This window comes from Brassica napus, chromosome A9, assembly GCF_020379485.1.
Source record: "Brassica napus cultivar Da-Ae chromosome A9, Da-Ae, whole genome shotgun sequence".
Taxonomy (NCBI): Eukaryota; Viridiplantae; Streptophyta; class Magnoliopsida; order Brassicales; family Brassicaceae; genus Brassica; species Brassica napus.
In genome coordinates, this window is record NC_063442.1 from 1,283,683 (window position 1) to 1,300,165 (window position 16,483).

At 31.1% G+C, this 16,483-nt stretch overlaps 1 protein-coding gene across 1 annotated transcript; it reads left to right on the plus strand.

The window, feature by feature from the left end:
* The first annotated feature begins 12,101 nt into the window (after positions 1 to 12,101).
* On the plus strand, positions 12,102 to 14,802 carry LOC125577658 (probable pectinesterase/pectinesterase inhibitor 41). Its single transcript, XM_048739207.1, has 2 exons — positions 12,102 to 13,177; positions 13,989 to 14,802. Exons 1-2 carry the CDS (start codon positions 12,154 to 12,156, stop codon positions 14,681 to 14,683), a joined length of 1,719 nt encoding a protein of 572 aa, XP_048595164.1. The 5' UTR covers positions 12,102 to 12,153; the 3' UTR covers positions 14,684 to 14,802.
* Positions 14,803 to 16,483: the final 1,681 nt, after the last annotated feature.

The window sequence follows — 16,483 nt, forward strand, 5'->3', positions numbered from 1 at the left end:
ATATAAATTAATACAATTTAAATAATGTGTGTTTAGAAATTTTAAAAACACACTAAGTTCATAAGATTCAGTATATATAGTTATTTACCGAAAAGTCAACATTATCTCAAAGGTTTACCACAATATAATTTGAAGAATAATTAAAAAATATGAATTCTGATTTAATGCATAGTTTGGCTCTTTCACTAAATATTATGAAGATCAAAGAGGTTTGAACCTTTGTTTTCTCCGTTTTTATTGAATAGCATTTTATAGTGGTTAATCCCAATTAGGAGTATGTAAGGTTTTTACTAATAAATGGTAACAAAACTAAAATAATGGCTCCATTTACCATGAAAGAAGTTTAATATACATTAATACAAATAACATGTGTTTAGAATTTTAAAACCCACTAAAAGATCATATGATTCAGTATATAGAGTATTACTGAAAAAACACATAGATTTTGAGAAAAAATCAAAAATATGAAAATACTGTTTTAATGCATAGTTGCATCATGCACTAACAATGATGAAGTCAAAGAGGTTGGAACTTTTGTTGTCTCCGTTCTGTAAAAATACGATTTTATATAATCATATCTATAGTCACCAATTTAGGGAGTATTATGAAGTTTTCTAAATTAATAGACCAAAACTTTAAAAATGATGCCACGTAGCATGAAAAAGATTTAATACACATTAATACAAATGTAGAATATTATTTAGAAATTGTAAAACAACAATAAAATCATAGGATTCAGTATATATAGTATTTACCGAAAAGTCAATATTTTCGTATGGGTTGGACACATAGATTTTGAGAAAAATTTAAGAATATGAAAATACTGTTTTTAATGCATAGTTCCATCCTTCACTACATATGATGAAGGTCAAAGAGGTTTGAACTTTTGTTGTCCCCGTTTCTCTAGAAAATAGTGATTTTATAGTGATTAGTCTACACAATTAGAGGGTATTATAAAGTTTTACTAAATAATTGACCCAAAATAAAACGATACCCATGTATCATGAAGAGAGTTCAATATACATTAATACTAATGTAGAAGGTGTTTAGAACATTTTAAAACAAACTAAAATCATAGGATTCAGTATATAGAGTATTTACCGAAAAGTAAATATTTTCGTAGGGGTTGTTGACACCTAGATTTTGTGAAAATTGAAATATAAAAATACTGTTTTAATGCATAGTTGTATCATTCACTAACATATGATGAAGGTCAAAGAGGTTTGAACCTTTGTGTCTCCGTTTTTCTAAGAATAGCTATGTTATATTGGTTAGTCCACCAATTTAGGGAGTATAATGAAGTTTTACTAAATTAATTGACAAAAATTAAAATGATGTTCATGTACCAATGAAAGAGAGTTCATATACATTAATACAAATTTAGAATGTATTTAGAAATTTAAAAACAACACTAAATATCATAGGCTTCAGTATATAGAGCATTTACCGAAATTCAATATTTTCGTAGGGTTAACACATATATTTTGAGAAAAATCAAAATATGAAATACTGTTTTAGTGAATAATTGTATATTCACTAATATATGATAAATGTCAAAGAGGTTTGGAACTTTTGTTGTCCCTGTTTTTTCTAGAGAATAGCGATTTTATAGTGGTTATTCCACCAATTTAAGGAGTATTATGAAGTTTATACTAAATTAATTGATAAAAAATTAATGATGCTCATGTACCTTGAAAGAAAGTTTATATACTTTAATTTAATGTAGATTGTGTTTAAATTTTTAACCAACACTAAGATTATATGCTTCAGTATATAGAGCATTTACCAAAAAATTTAATATTTTTTAGGGTTAACACATAGATTTTGAAAAAAATTCAAATATGAAAATACTGTTTTAATGCATAGTTGCATCATTCACTAACATATTATGAAGATCAAAGAGGTTTGGAACTTTTGTTGTCTTCGTTTTTCTAGAGAATAGCGATTTTATAGTGGTTAGTCCACCAATTTAGGAGTATTATAAAGTTTTACTAAATAAATTTACAAACTTAAACGAACGAGCCCATGTATCATGAAAGAAAGTTTAATATACATTAATACAAATTTAAAATGTGTTTAGATAGTTTAAAAACAACACTAAAGATCATAGGCTTTAGTATATAGAGCATTTACCAAAAAATTTAATATTTTTTCTTACGGGTTAACACATAGATTTTGTGAAAATTCAAAAATATTGTTTTAATGCATAGTTGCATCCTGCACTAACAATTGATGAATGTCAAAGAGGTTTGGAACTTTTATGTCTTTGTTTCTCTAGAAAATAGCAATTTTATAGTGGCTGACCCACCAATTAAGGAGTATTATGAAATTTTACTAAATTTAATTTACAAAAGATTAAAATGATGCATATGTATCATGAAAGAGAGTTTAATATACTTTAATATAAATATATAATGCTTTTAGAAATTTTAAAGCAACACTAAAAATCATAGGCTTCAGTATATAGAGCATTTATTGAAAAATTCATATTTCGTAGGGACACAAAGATTTTGAAAAAAAATTCAAAAATATGAAAATATTATTTTAATGCATAATTCCATCCTTCCTTAATATATGATGAGTGTCAAAGAGATTTGGAACTTTTGTTATCTCTGTTTCTCTGGAAAATAACGATTTTATAGTGGTTAGTCCACCAATTTAGGGAGTATTATGAAGTTTTACTAAATTAATTAACAAAAAAATAAAACGATGCCCATGTACCATGAAAGAGAGTTTAATATACATTAATACTAACGTAGAATGTGTTTAGAAATTTTTAAAACAACACTAAAAATTATAAGATTCAGTATATTGAGTATTTACCGAAAAAGTAAATATTTTAGTAGGGGTGTTGACACCTAGATTTTGTGAAAAATTGAAAATATGAAAATACTGTTTTAATGCGTAGTTGTAACCTTCACTAACATATGATGAAGGTCAAAGAGGTTTGAAACTTTTGTTGTCTCCGTTTTTCTAGAGAATAGCAATGTTATATTGGTTAGTCCACCAATTTAGGGAGTATAATGAAGTTTTACTAAATTAATTGATAAAAAATTAAATGATGCCCATGTACAATGAAAGAGAGTTTAGTATACATTAATACAAATGTAGAATGTATTTAGAAATTCAAAAACAACACAAAATATCATAGGCTTCAGTATATAGAGCATTTGCCAAAAAATTCAATATTTTCGTAGGGGTTAACACTTACATTTTGAGAAAAATTCAAAATATGAAAATAATGTTTTAATGTATAATTGTATCTTTCACTAACATAAGATAAATTTCAAAGAGGTTTCTAACTTTTGTTGTCCCCGTTTTTCTAGAAAATAACGATTTTATATTGGTTAGTTCACCATTTAGGAAGTATTATGAAGTTATACTAAATTAATTGACAAAAAATTAAAATGATGCTCATGTACCATGAAAGAGAGTTTAATATATATTAATTTAAATGTAGAATGTGTTTAGAAATTTTAAAACATACTAAAGATCATAGACTTCAGTATATAGAGCATTTACCGAAAAATTAATATTTCTTAGGGGTTGACACATAGATTTTGAGACAGATTCAAAAAATGAAATACTATTTTAATGCATAGTTGCATCTTTCACTAACATATTATGAAGATCAAAGAGGTTTAGAACTTTTGTTGTCTCTGTTTTTCTAGAGAATAGCAATTTTATAGTGGTTAGTCCACCAATTTAAGGAGTATTATAAAGTTTTAATAAATAAATTTACAAAAAAAATAAAACGATGCTCATGTACCATGAAATAGAGTTAAATATATATTAATACAAGTGTAGAATGTGTTAAAAAAAATTTAATACAACAATAAAGATCATAGGCTTCAGTATATAGAGCATTTACCGGAAAATTCAATATTTTCTTAGGGGTTAAAACATAGATTTTGAGAAAATTCAAAATATAGAAATACTGTTTTAACGCATAGTTGCATCCTCCTCTAACATATTATGAAGATCAAAGAGGTTTGGAGCTTTTGTTGTCTCCGTTTTTCTAGAGCATAGCGATTTTATAGTGGTTAGTCCACTAATTTAGGGAGTATTATAAAGTTTTACTAAATAAATTTACAAAAACTTAAAACGATGTCATGTACCATGAAAGAGAGTTTAATATAGATTAATACAAATGTAGAATGTGTTTAGAAATTTAAAACACACTAAAGATCATAGGTTTCAGTATATAGAGCATTTACCGGAAAATTCAATATTTTCTTAGGGGTTAACACATAGAATTTGAGAAAAAAAATTCAAAAATATGAAAATAATGTTTTAATGCATAGTTTCATCCTTAACTAACATATGATAAAGGTCAAAGAGGTTTGAAACTTTCGTTGTCTCCGTTTCTCTAGAAAATAGCGATTTAATAGTGGTTAGCCCCCAATATAGAGAGTATTATGAAGTTTTACTAAATTAATTGACAAAAAATTAAAATTATGCACATGTACCATGAAAGAGAGTTTAATATACATTAATACAAATGTAAAATGTGTTTAGAAATTTTAAACAACACTAAAGATCATAGGCTTCAATATATAAAGCATTTACTGAAAAAATCAATATTTTTGTTGGGGTTAACACATAGATTTTAAGAAAAATTCAAAAATATAAAATACTGTTTTAATGCATAGTTCCATCATGCACTAACATATGATGAATGTCAAAGAGGTTTGAAACTTTTGTTATCTCCGTTTTTTTTGAAAATAGCGATTTTATAGTGGTTAATCCACCAATTTATGGTGTATTATGAAGTTTTACTAAATTAATTGACAAAAAAATAAACGATGCTCATGTACCATGAAAGAGAGTTTAATATAAATTAATACTAATGTAGAATGTGTTTACCATGAAAATTTAAAACAACATTAAAGATTATAGGATTCATATATAGTATTTACCGGAGAAATTAATATTTTCGTATGGGTTGACACATAGATGTTGAAAAAAGTTCAGAAATATGAAAATACATGAATAGTTGCATCCAAGAACATAGTTGCATCATTAGAGCTTCTGATGATAATTGACGCTTGTAACCATGACTCATAATCACTATATTCATAACCTGGAAGAGATATCTTTACAACTTCTATGCTACTAACTCCGAGAATAGGAACATGTTTCCCCGCATGATTTTGGCATTCAATATCGTACCCGTTTTCTAGAGAGCATCCCTCTCCCACTCCAAACGGGAAGGGGATCTCAGTTTGTCCACAAAAATGTGGACAAGATTCCAAAGCTATGAGAGCAGCTGAATCAAGGATCAGCAAAAGTGAAAAAAAGAGAGAATGAAAATGGAACAGCTCATGGTTTATGTTTCAAGAAACGTTTTCTCTTTTTCTTTTCCTGGTAATAAATGTAGAGACAGGCTCTTGAGAAGTGTTTCTGAGGAAATCAAGCTTTTCCTTTTCTTGCATCTTCTTCCTCGGTTATTACATTCCTCAATCAAGTTGTAGTTACAAGCATAAACTTAGTCATTCATTAGATCGTGTTTGTCTTTCCTTACCGAAATCACCTCAGCCTAAAAGTTTGGTATGCCTACTTGGGTAGCAGGAAGCATGTATCATGAGTATCTTTGAACTTGTCCCTTTGCAAACATAAATGTACGAGGAAAACCAAAGAAAGGAAGCACAAGTCTCCATAGACAAGCCAAACTTTGAATATTGCGCCATAATGTTAAGTAAGTTTGCGATGAAAGATTTGAATTCATTTGCATTCAGTCTATGTCTCCGACACTGTGTTATGTTCAAGGCCTAACTGAGAAGAAAATCTCTATCAGCTGGTATGGTCGGAGAGAAACTGGGCTACAGAGACGCTAAACGGGCCTACAGACAAGAAGATTATGCCCAATAGTTACAGACCCAATTAAGTCTCGAACTCGGTAATGACTTTCTGCCACTGTTACCAATTAACCCACACATGTTCTCATGTACAAATAAATAGATTTGGTATGAATAAATTCATGATCGATTTGTATTGGAAAAATATGTAATTTGACCAAGCATGACCATTACTAATACTTTGATCCATTGGACATTATCTATAAAGTCCTAATTTCTATGGACCTGTATTAGCAGAATAAAGCTCATCAAAACCCTTAATGGGTCTGAGTTAATTATTAACAGTTTTGGAGCATTTGTAGAAACAAAAGTCATTTTCGGTCTGAAAATGTTAAACCGACAATTTTATTTGGTTGTTCGATAAAAAAGTAAGGGAGTCGGTTTTTGTTCGACGATTGGTTTTGAGATGATTTCAATTCGAACGAAGGTGATTCTCGTTTGAGGATAATCTGCTATGATCCTTTCCGATCAATCCGTTGCGCTTGAATTTTTTTCCTGCGGTTGTTCAGCATTCGCCTTCTAATAAATATGTATAGTACACCTACTCCGACCAACGCTATTCCACATTAGTCGAATGATTGGAGGTCCTCCGCAAGTGTAGTGATTTTTCTTCTTTATCTAGGAAGCTCAGCTCATGATATTAATTAGTCTATGTGCTGCATATCGTATGCATGGATTAGAAATAAGAATATAAGAAGTTAGGATGTTATTTAAATATTTTTCTTACAAGTAGCAATTATGTGTACATTATGAAGAAAATAGATTACTCGAACTTTCTCTCTTATCACTCTGTTCCCATGTGACGATGATACGGTTAATTTTAGATTAAAAAATAATAATTGACTTATCTTCTAGGTTTTGATTTTGTTATGATTTGTGTGTTTTGAATTGTCTTCCAATTATTAAAAAAAAATATAAGACGATTGTTTTTGTTTTCTTTAACTAATTTCCATGTAAGGTTTTATCATCATTCTTTTCTCTGAAGATGTTTTGTGTTAAAAAGAAGTTTTAAAAATTAACAAAATAAGAGGTTAAAAATACGTGATTCTAAATTGGTTTTTTCTTGTTGTTGGTTTCTTAGTTGGATTCTTTCAATAATATTCAAAGACGTTAGGAAAATAATGTATCCCTTGTTTGCCAATTTGTCATCATCAAGCATGTCTTATGATCATTCCTAGCGCTACCAGTATTTTCAACGTGACTATATATCTATTTCCAGGATTAGAATATCTATAACAGATATATAAATATTTTGCTTACGTTGCAGCATTCTATATTTAGGGGGCGACTGGTTTTTCCGCTACCACCCGCAAACGCAGCTTTTGCGGTTGGTAGCGGTTGTCGGCGGTTTGCAATAATCATTCGAATCGTTCTAAACCGCTTCAAACCGCTCTGAATCTCATAAATTTAAAAGTTGGCTCCAACTAGCGTTTGCGGGAGGGTAAATTTTTTTTTTTAAACAATATATATACAAAAGTAAAAATATTTAATAAAAAATTTAAAATTGAAATTATGAAATATTAAAATATATCTATTATATTTTAATAAATATTATAAAATTTTATAATAAAAACATTTTCAATAAATTTTCAAAAATTAAAATTATAACTTTCTAAATATAAATTTTATATTTATTATAATTTTATGATTTTTGATATTTTTATAATTATATTAAATGTAAATATTGTTAATTTATTATTTGACTGTTACCGTATTTGGTAGTTAACCAGTGATAAGTCACCCGCAAACGCACCAATTTTTAACCGCAGTACCAGTCGTACAAATTTCTTAAAACCGTTAGAAACCGCAATTGCCCGCATCCACAAACTCCCGTAATCGTAACCGCAACCGCTGCGTTTGAACCAGTCAGGCCCTTAGTTGTTAGAGAATCACAAGTTCGATTTCTCTTGAAACTAAATTGTAAATCTACGATTTTTTAAATAATTTATATTTATATTTTTACATATCCAGGAGCAGGAAGCATTTTAAGCTGCATTTATATAACAAGTGTCTCCCAAAATATATCGATGTAGATGTCAACTGTATATTCACTATTCAGACAGAAAAATAATAATGTAAAACTAAAAATAAGGATGTACATTTCAACTATATATTTAGAAAGAAAACTATAATGTAAAAGTTGGAGATTTTTGTATAAATAAAATTACATTGGTTATAGATCAATTTGCAAGATAAATGCTCCCTTATCTTGTGGTTGTATGTTCTTAAATTTTGATACGTTCCTTCATAAAGATTTTCAAAGCTTCCCATAATGACATTACATACACGTAGAATTGCAGATTATATAATGCGTGCCGTTTTTGTATGTCTATCTCGGTATAATTATGTCGGCAAACAAATTGAGTTAAATTGACGAGAGAAAAAAGTTGAGGATGACATGCGTGCCATTTTTCTCCATTCCTTACATTCTTATACGTGTCACTGTTTTCCATTAACTTTTTACATTTAATCAAACTCAAAGCATGGCGCAATTCTTCATTGCTTAACGATACTTTAAATTTGGAATTACGGGGTAAACTTTACTTAGAAAATGAGTGTAATTAGCTATCGATTTGACTATAGAACCGTACCTAGGAAACTGAATTCAGTTAATTACCACGTCTACTTTTTCAATGAAGTAGTATTAATGCGTTTAGTTGAGTATATTTAATAAACAAGCAATTGCATTTCTATCCAAAAGTATATGGCCAAGAATTTTTTTTAAAAGATAAAAATTACACTGAAAACATAAAATTTTATCTTTTTTTTTGTCATCACAAAGTTCTAATCTTTGTGAGACGAATTTTTTTTGTAAAACTTCTATCTTCATAAAGCAATAAAAAAATATTTATAATGATTGTTGGAGATAAACTATGTTCTATTTACAAACATAATTGTATTTTAAGATAATTATAAATTTCTGTTAAATTCAGGAAATACATATGTAAGAGAATAGAGTAAAATTCTAATGTAAACTTTTACTTAGAGTAATTCTCAAATGGAGTGAATTTTCTTCGAATGATATTCCATTTTAGAATAAGCTCATTTTTACACATTATAAAATAAAATGTAGAATTGGGTTAGTACATATTTTACCCGAAACTCAATTAAAAAAAAATATATAGTGAAGTTGCAGATGCTCTAAAACTTGAAACTCTATATACATATAAGTTTTATATTAAGCTTTCTAAGATTTCACGGCATATTAGGATTTAATAAAGCATTTTTAAAACTTCACCTTTAAAACTTTATTATCTTTACATAGAACGAATTCAAATTCAATAAGTAGTTCCTAATTTTTCCATGTATGATCATATTGTACTTACTCAAATACCAAGAATATAAAATTACCACAAAAGAAATCATATTTTGTGAATTTCCACTAACACTGAGAACTTGGACTCTTTCTAGTATCCCATAAATCCATAAAGATTCCAATGCTTTTGATACTCCCTCCGTTTCAAAATAGATGATGTTTTGGAGAGTTTAAAATGTTTCAAAATACTTGATGTTTTGATATTTTTATATTAGTTTTAGTTTTACAGAAAACTGTGTCATCAATGATGTTTTATCGTAGGTTTTGTGATTGGCTGAATTAGTTTTACTTTATATTTTTAATGTTACTTTTTAGAAAAAAGAGTATGTCTTAATTCTTGTGCATTCATCTAAAACATCAAGTATTTTGAAACAGATGGAGTATTTGCTAATGTGGAATCTATGATGGAATCTATCAAATAAGAATAATCAATTTACATAGATACTACGGTATATTTAAAAAGAAAGAAGTAATAAGTCGTATAAAATATAGATCGAGACCCCAAAACATTTTAACAAACAGATTACATTCTTTGGACGGAATCCTATTTTGGTATCCGACAGTGAGAATTAAAATGCATATCAGATGGATATAGAGAGAGAATAACCAGACCCACACACATGAAGATAGTGTTATATAAATAGGTTTGGAAAGAATGTGATCAGTGTACATGATTGGTATGGTATTGCTCGTTATAAGGATATGATGGATTGATGAGATAAAGAATGTACATTGTAGTCTTTCTCCATTGTTTTCGAAAATGAGCCATGAAATATATGAGCACTTTAACTTTGCGACAAATTATTTGGAGTTAGTGAACACCATAAGAATAGACCGCGTTCGCCATATACGTTGAAGAGTACCAAAGATGCAAAGAAAAAATCAACTCTTTTGCTATGAAACATGTATCAAGAGCGACCAAAACAATGACACACAAACTAGCCAGAAGTGTTAGGATTCACCCTATACACATGTCCGCATAGACATGTGCTATCAGTTTGAATTTTAGAGTCTGTAATTGTTAACAAAAAAAAATTATACAAATATAAGCAATTAAAACTAACGTAAAAGGATTACTATGATGACATGCAAGTTTAATAAAATAAAAACGCAACCAAAGAAATGAAGGTTATATTAAAGAAAAGTGTTTGGCTAATTTGATTCCACAGCAAGTCTTTGCCTATAGTCTCCATCGCTTTCGGACCGTCTGCAATTTTATCATTAACACATATTCTCTTTTAAAGGTCCCCAGCAAAGAAAAATATGCAGTACTGTCCAACTAATGCGACAAACAATAATATTTAGATACAAACAGAATAGTACTAGCAAAATAACATTAAGGAATGCTAACTACTGAATAACCAGTTTAGTCAACACAACTGCAGAATTTTTAAGTTTTCATGAGGTTTAGGAATATTTATTTAGTTTAAAAATGCAAAATCTTAAGGTGGACCAGGACGTGATTAGAATGTGGCTGGACAGTTGACACTTCTTCAGTCTCAATTATTTCTGCGTGTTGACCCAAAAAGATATTCCTGCTCATACAATTTTTCTACACCACATTAAATACATATTTTAAAATGTTGAAAAATGGGAAAATGTTCTTAAATTCTTATGCTACTCTTAACTTAACGAGATCTCTCTTCTACTAAAAATAGGAAGCTGCATAAAACTATAGTTTTGGTTTGATAAGATGCATAATAGCGAAATGACGTTTTAAATACCATTTCATAAATATTTTATCAATCAAAAGTCACGTTTAATATGGCTTGGATCTGGTTAAAATAAGTTGCAGATTTTTTCTTTCAATCCCTGGCAACACCAAAAACTAGAAAAAATCAAACAGACGAATATCTTTGTAATTTACAAGAATAGTTAATGTTAATCCCTTTTGAACAAAAAAAAAGAAGTTAATGTTAATCCTTCGAATATACAAAACCGACGTTCATTCTTTTATTTTTCCTTTTGAATCTGCTGGTGTTATGATAATTGTGTAGTAAATATACACCTACAAAAATGAATTATGGTAATGGTTGTAAATTTGTTTGACCAAAAAAAAGAGGTAATGGTTGTAAATTTACAAGCTAAATGTGTGTGTATAACATGCCGGTGCATATAGGCGTACAATAATAGATAAATTATCACAACTTTACAAAAGAAAAAGAAAGTAATTAGACAATTATTGTTTAATTATTTGAGCTCATAAGTCAAATAGTCCATACCTAATATAGTTAATTTAGGCGAAACAACGAAAGTTTTATAGAGAATATACATTAATAGTAATACTTTTTTTTTTTTTGAAACACATACATTAATAGTAATACATTATATGCATACTATTGCCTAACACATTGCCACCGCCATCGACAATAATTATTCTACAGGATCTGAGCAGTTCATAAATTGATTTTATTTTATTTTAACACGAAATACGCATAATATTCAAGCTTTATATTCATTGTAGTTTTACGCATAAATATTTATATATAATTAATACACTGGTGAGTTAGTTATACATATCCCGATATCTCGTAATATAGTATTCCATCATTATCCGATTAGAGCCAGGACATGAACGGACATAGATCTTTACCAAAAACAGCTGGGCAGCTTTGGAGATGCAATGTCCGATGAATATAATATATACGTAACAACGCGTTTTTCTCACACAAGACTCCATGATATTGACTTGGAAAAAAAAACTACATAGATCGGCCATTATTGTTGTTTTGTTATATTATAATTAAAATAAAAAGGGGAAACATTTAAATAACACATCACATAACTTAGATTTTGAATAAAACAATTGAAAATATGGCCACAACAGCTACATTTATACTAGATTATTTGTGAAAATTTTCTCCATGTCAGTAACATTTATATGGACCACCTCCCAACCTCCTCCACTCTATATAAACCCACTAAACCTAATTCTCCAAAATACAAAACATTCATTTAACAAATACAATAAACAGAAACATGACATTTCCAAAACTCTTGCTCATTACACTCTTCTTGTCTCTTCAAACACTCTTCATTGCTTCTCAAATCCTTACTTCTTCATCAAACTCTTCCTCAAGCATCTGCAAAACGACTCCGGACCCCAAGTTCTGCAAGTCAGTGTTCCCACAAACGTCACAAGGGGACGTTCGGGACTACGGCCGCTTCTCCCTACGTAAGTCACTAACGCAGTCGCGAAAATTCACACGCACGATAGACAAATACCTCAAACGCAACAAAGGCTTATTATCACACTCCGCCGTTGGAGCTCTCCAAGACTGCCGTGACTTAGCTAGCCTCACTACGGACTATCTCACAACGTCGTTCGAGACCGTCAACGTCACCGCATCGTCCAAAACGCTGTCGTTTTCGAAAGCCGATGATATCCAAACGCTTCTTTCCGCGGCGTTGACCAACGAGCAAACGTGTCTCGACGGGGTCAACACCGCGGCTTCCTCCTCGTGGACCATACGGAACGGCGTCGCATTGCCTCTCATTAACGACACGAAGCTTTTCAGCGTTTCCCTCGCTTTGTTCACCAAAGGGTGGGTCCCAAAGAAGAAGAAACAAACCGGCTACTCTTGGGCCCACCCGAAGAACACTCACTCTCACAACAAGCCGCTCCGTCACTTTCGTAACGGAGCTTTGCCGTTAAAGATGACGGAACAGACGCGCGCCGTTTACGAGTCTTTAAGCAGGAGGAAGCTCGCCGACGACAATGACGATAACACGGTGCTTGTGAGTGACATTGTGACGGTGAACCAAAACGGAACAGGGAATTTCACGACCATTACGGACGCAGTTGCGGCGGCGCCGAACAAAACCGACGGTACAGCTGGATACTTTGTTATCTACGTGACGTCTGGTGTTTATGACGAAAACGTATTGATCGCTAAGAACAAAAGGTATCTAATGATGATCGGTGACGGAATCAACCGTACGATTATTACCGGTAACCGGAGCGTCGTTGACGGTTGGACCACTTTCAACTCCGCCACTTTTGGTACGTCCATAAGAGATATGATATGCTTTATTCCACATGCATGAATGACTTTAGTTTGTAGCTATATTTAGCTAGTTAAAATACTATTGGTGCATAGTTTTAAAAGTTCTTCAAAAAAGCTAGTTAAAATACTACTAATTATATCTGAAAAGAAAATTAATATTATGAATTTTGTAGTATAATATTATGAAAATAGCTAATGTTGTCAAAAGTGTCAAAATGACATTCATAATATAAATATAATACTAATACTAATATTGTGTAGTTGTTTAATCAAAACAAGTACCTTGAAGTAACATTTAAATAAATAAGTTTTTTTAAATATAAATAATTAAGTTTAGTTCCAATAGTACCACAATTAGTTTTGAACTGTATATGAGTTTTAAAAGCTAATGATTCGAATTCAAAGAGTTACTAAATTCTTTAAGATTCATGTCTCATTTTATGAATTTTAATATGCTCAAAGTTTATTTTCACAAATTTACAATTTTTATGATACTTAAAACGAGTATTTTAAAAATAATTACTATATTTGTCATATTTGCAATAGAAATACAAAAACACTTTTGCATGTTGCCGACGCATATTTTTGGATTGACTTTAACCAAAAAGAATTGAACCCAACCTTTAAATGCGTTGTAGTTCAACACGTTTCTCACTATATGACACACTTTGTAGTACTTCTAGGAGACTAGTGAATAAGTGACAAGACGCATTAACAATTCTTTTTCATCTTGGGTCAACTATTATCGTTTTGTTTTATAGTATTTGTTAGAAAAAAAGAATAATCGTTGTGTGTTTATTCTTTCAGCCGTGACATCGCCGAACTTCGTCGCGGTAAACATGACTTTCCGGAACACGGCCGGACCAGAGAAGCACCAGGCCGTGGCGTTGAGGAGCAGCGCCGATCTCTCCATCTTTTATAGCTGCAGTTTCGAAGCTTACCAAGACACTTTATACACTCACTCACTAAGACAATTCTATAGAGAATGCGACATATATGGAACAGTCGATTTCATATTCGGAAACGCAGCTGTTGTCTTACAAAATTGTAATCTGTATCCGAGACAAGCGTTACCGAACCAGTTTAACGCTATCACAGCTCAAGGTCGTACCGACCCGAACCAAAACACAGGAACTTCGATCCACAATTGTACGATTAGACCTGCGGATGATCTGGCTTCGAGCAACTATACGGTCAAAACGTATTTGGGACGACCGTGGAAAGAGTATTCACGTACGGTTTTCATGCAATCGTACTTGGATGGTTTTGTTGAACCGGTTGGTTGGAGAGAGTGGAATGGAGATTTTGCATTGAGTACGCTGTACTATGCTGAGTATAACAATACCGGACCCGGTTCAAGTACCACGAATCGGGTGGTTTGGCCAGGTTATCACGTGATCAACTCAACCGATGCGAATAACTTTACGGTTTCGAATTTCTTGTTTGGAGATGAGTGGATGGTTCAGAGTGGCGTGCCGTATATGGCCGGTTTACTTTCGTAGTTTCTTGTATTTGATTATTTATTCTTACTTTATTAGTCCATAGTAGAACTTTAATAAACCGTTGTAGTTTTGGACATTTATGTGAGAATACTATAAAATAATAATTATAATTTCAGTTACATTTTTTTGACATATGATTTACTGAATCCAAAAGTTGGAAGATATTGTTAGAATAAATGATGGATACAATACAAAGACATTATACATTGTTTTAATAGTAAACCCTTTCTCAAAAAAAAAGAAAGACATTATACATTAATTGTTCACGAGTAAAAATGTTCCATTCCAAATCATCTTCATTTGCTTTCCTAGCTCTGTTTCCAGGGATTCCAAAAAAACGTTCCACAGACGCCACATTAACCAAAAGGCCAGAGATTGTTGATCTGATTTTGATATATGCAGTACCGGTCATGAGTTGTTAAAAAGAAAAAAAGGACCTAAAATAGCAGCATTAAACTAACCTACTTTACCTTTAAACTGAAATAAACTTTGTAAATTGAGAATTGAAAATATTTGATGATATTGACTATTGAGAGCCGGAAAGCTCATGTTTCCCCCCTAGCTTCCTCCCATAACCGGACCTGGTTGTAGGCAATATAAGTAGTGATAACATGGATGTTATGTTGTTCTCTAGACTTTAGATATTAGTTGTAGACACATTGTTGATATAGTTGATAGATTCCAAGTGTCAAGTACATACGAGCAATTGAAAAGGATGTGGTTAAAAATTTTCCCTCACTTTGTAGGCATGTATATGCGTCTAGCTGCATTACAATCGTCTTCTGTTAATAGTAGGTAGCAGATTATCTTCATTCCACTGTTTTGCTATTGGTTGTAGTGCTTCAGCCAATGCAAATTTAGGTTGATGTGTTGGTAACCACTGAAGACATCTCCAATCCTACTTTATTTTTTACTAGTGGCATGCCCGCCCGGGGCGGTTGCATTTTGCTGTAATTCTTATGTTTTTTATGTAGCCATGTTTTGGAGTTAGTTGTTTGTGCTGAATTTACTTCATTTTTGAAAGTTAGGTAATGTTTGAATGAATATTAGATAGGCCGAGGCCTAAATGTAGATAAGTCGTAAGTCATTTTAATAACCCTGAAAACTTGGTTTCAAATAGTCATCAAGATTGTTGCGTACTGATTTTGTTTTTCCACGTTCCTGCGTTCTTCAGTGAAAGCAAGCAACAACAATCCAATAATAAAGTTTTTTACTTTTTCACGATAAGAAATGTTATAACTTTTTTAAGTATCCATTAACTTTTTTAGCATGGAAATCTAAATCTTTATAGACAAAACAGAGTAATCTTCCACAAACAGAAAAAAACAAAATAAAAATAAGAGGAAATGCCAGCAAACAGAAGAACAGAAGTTTGTGAATAACAGACTTGCTTTTCTTATGTAACCACTCTTCTTGACGGTTGATGCTGTTGAACTCGATGCTTCAGACTGAGACTGATTATCTGAGACACCTCCTTTGCTGTTCTTGCATCTAGCTTTAGCGGTTGCCTTAACCATGCTTAAGAGTTTGTAATTTTAGAATAGTCTTGGGATATGTAATTGTGTTAGGTATATTAGATATTGATCCAGTAAAAGTACGTAACAGCTGAGTAATGTGTATTTAATTGACTCTAACGTTAAATGTAAAATAATGATGGTGTGTAGCTGAAAGACCTATCGTTAACCGTTACTGTTTTCTATAAACTTTTTTACTCTGCATGGTAAAGAGGCTAATCTAATTTTTTTTTTCTTTTAAGGTAAATCACAAAATAGCTCATACTTTATTTTAAAGTTAGTGCCA

What these genes read in the sequence shown, in the direction of transcription:
- LOC125577658 (XM_048739207.1), top strand. Translation starts at nt 12,154, where the DNA reads ATGACATTTCCAAAACTCTTGCTCATTACACTCTTCTTGTCTCTTCAA. An exon ending in TTTCAACTCCGCCACTTTTG is followed by an intron (nt 13,178 to 13,988) that starts GTACGTCCATAA and finishes TTATTCTTTCAG; the next exon opens with CCGTGACATCGCCGAACTTC.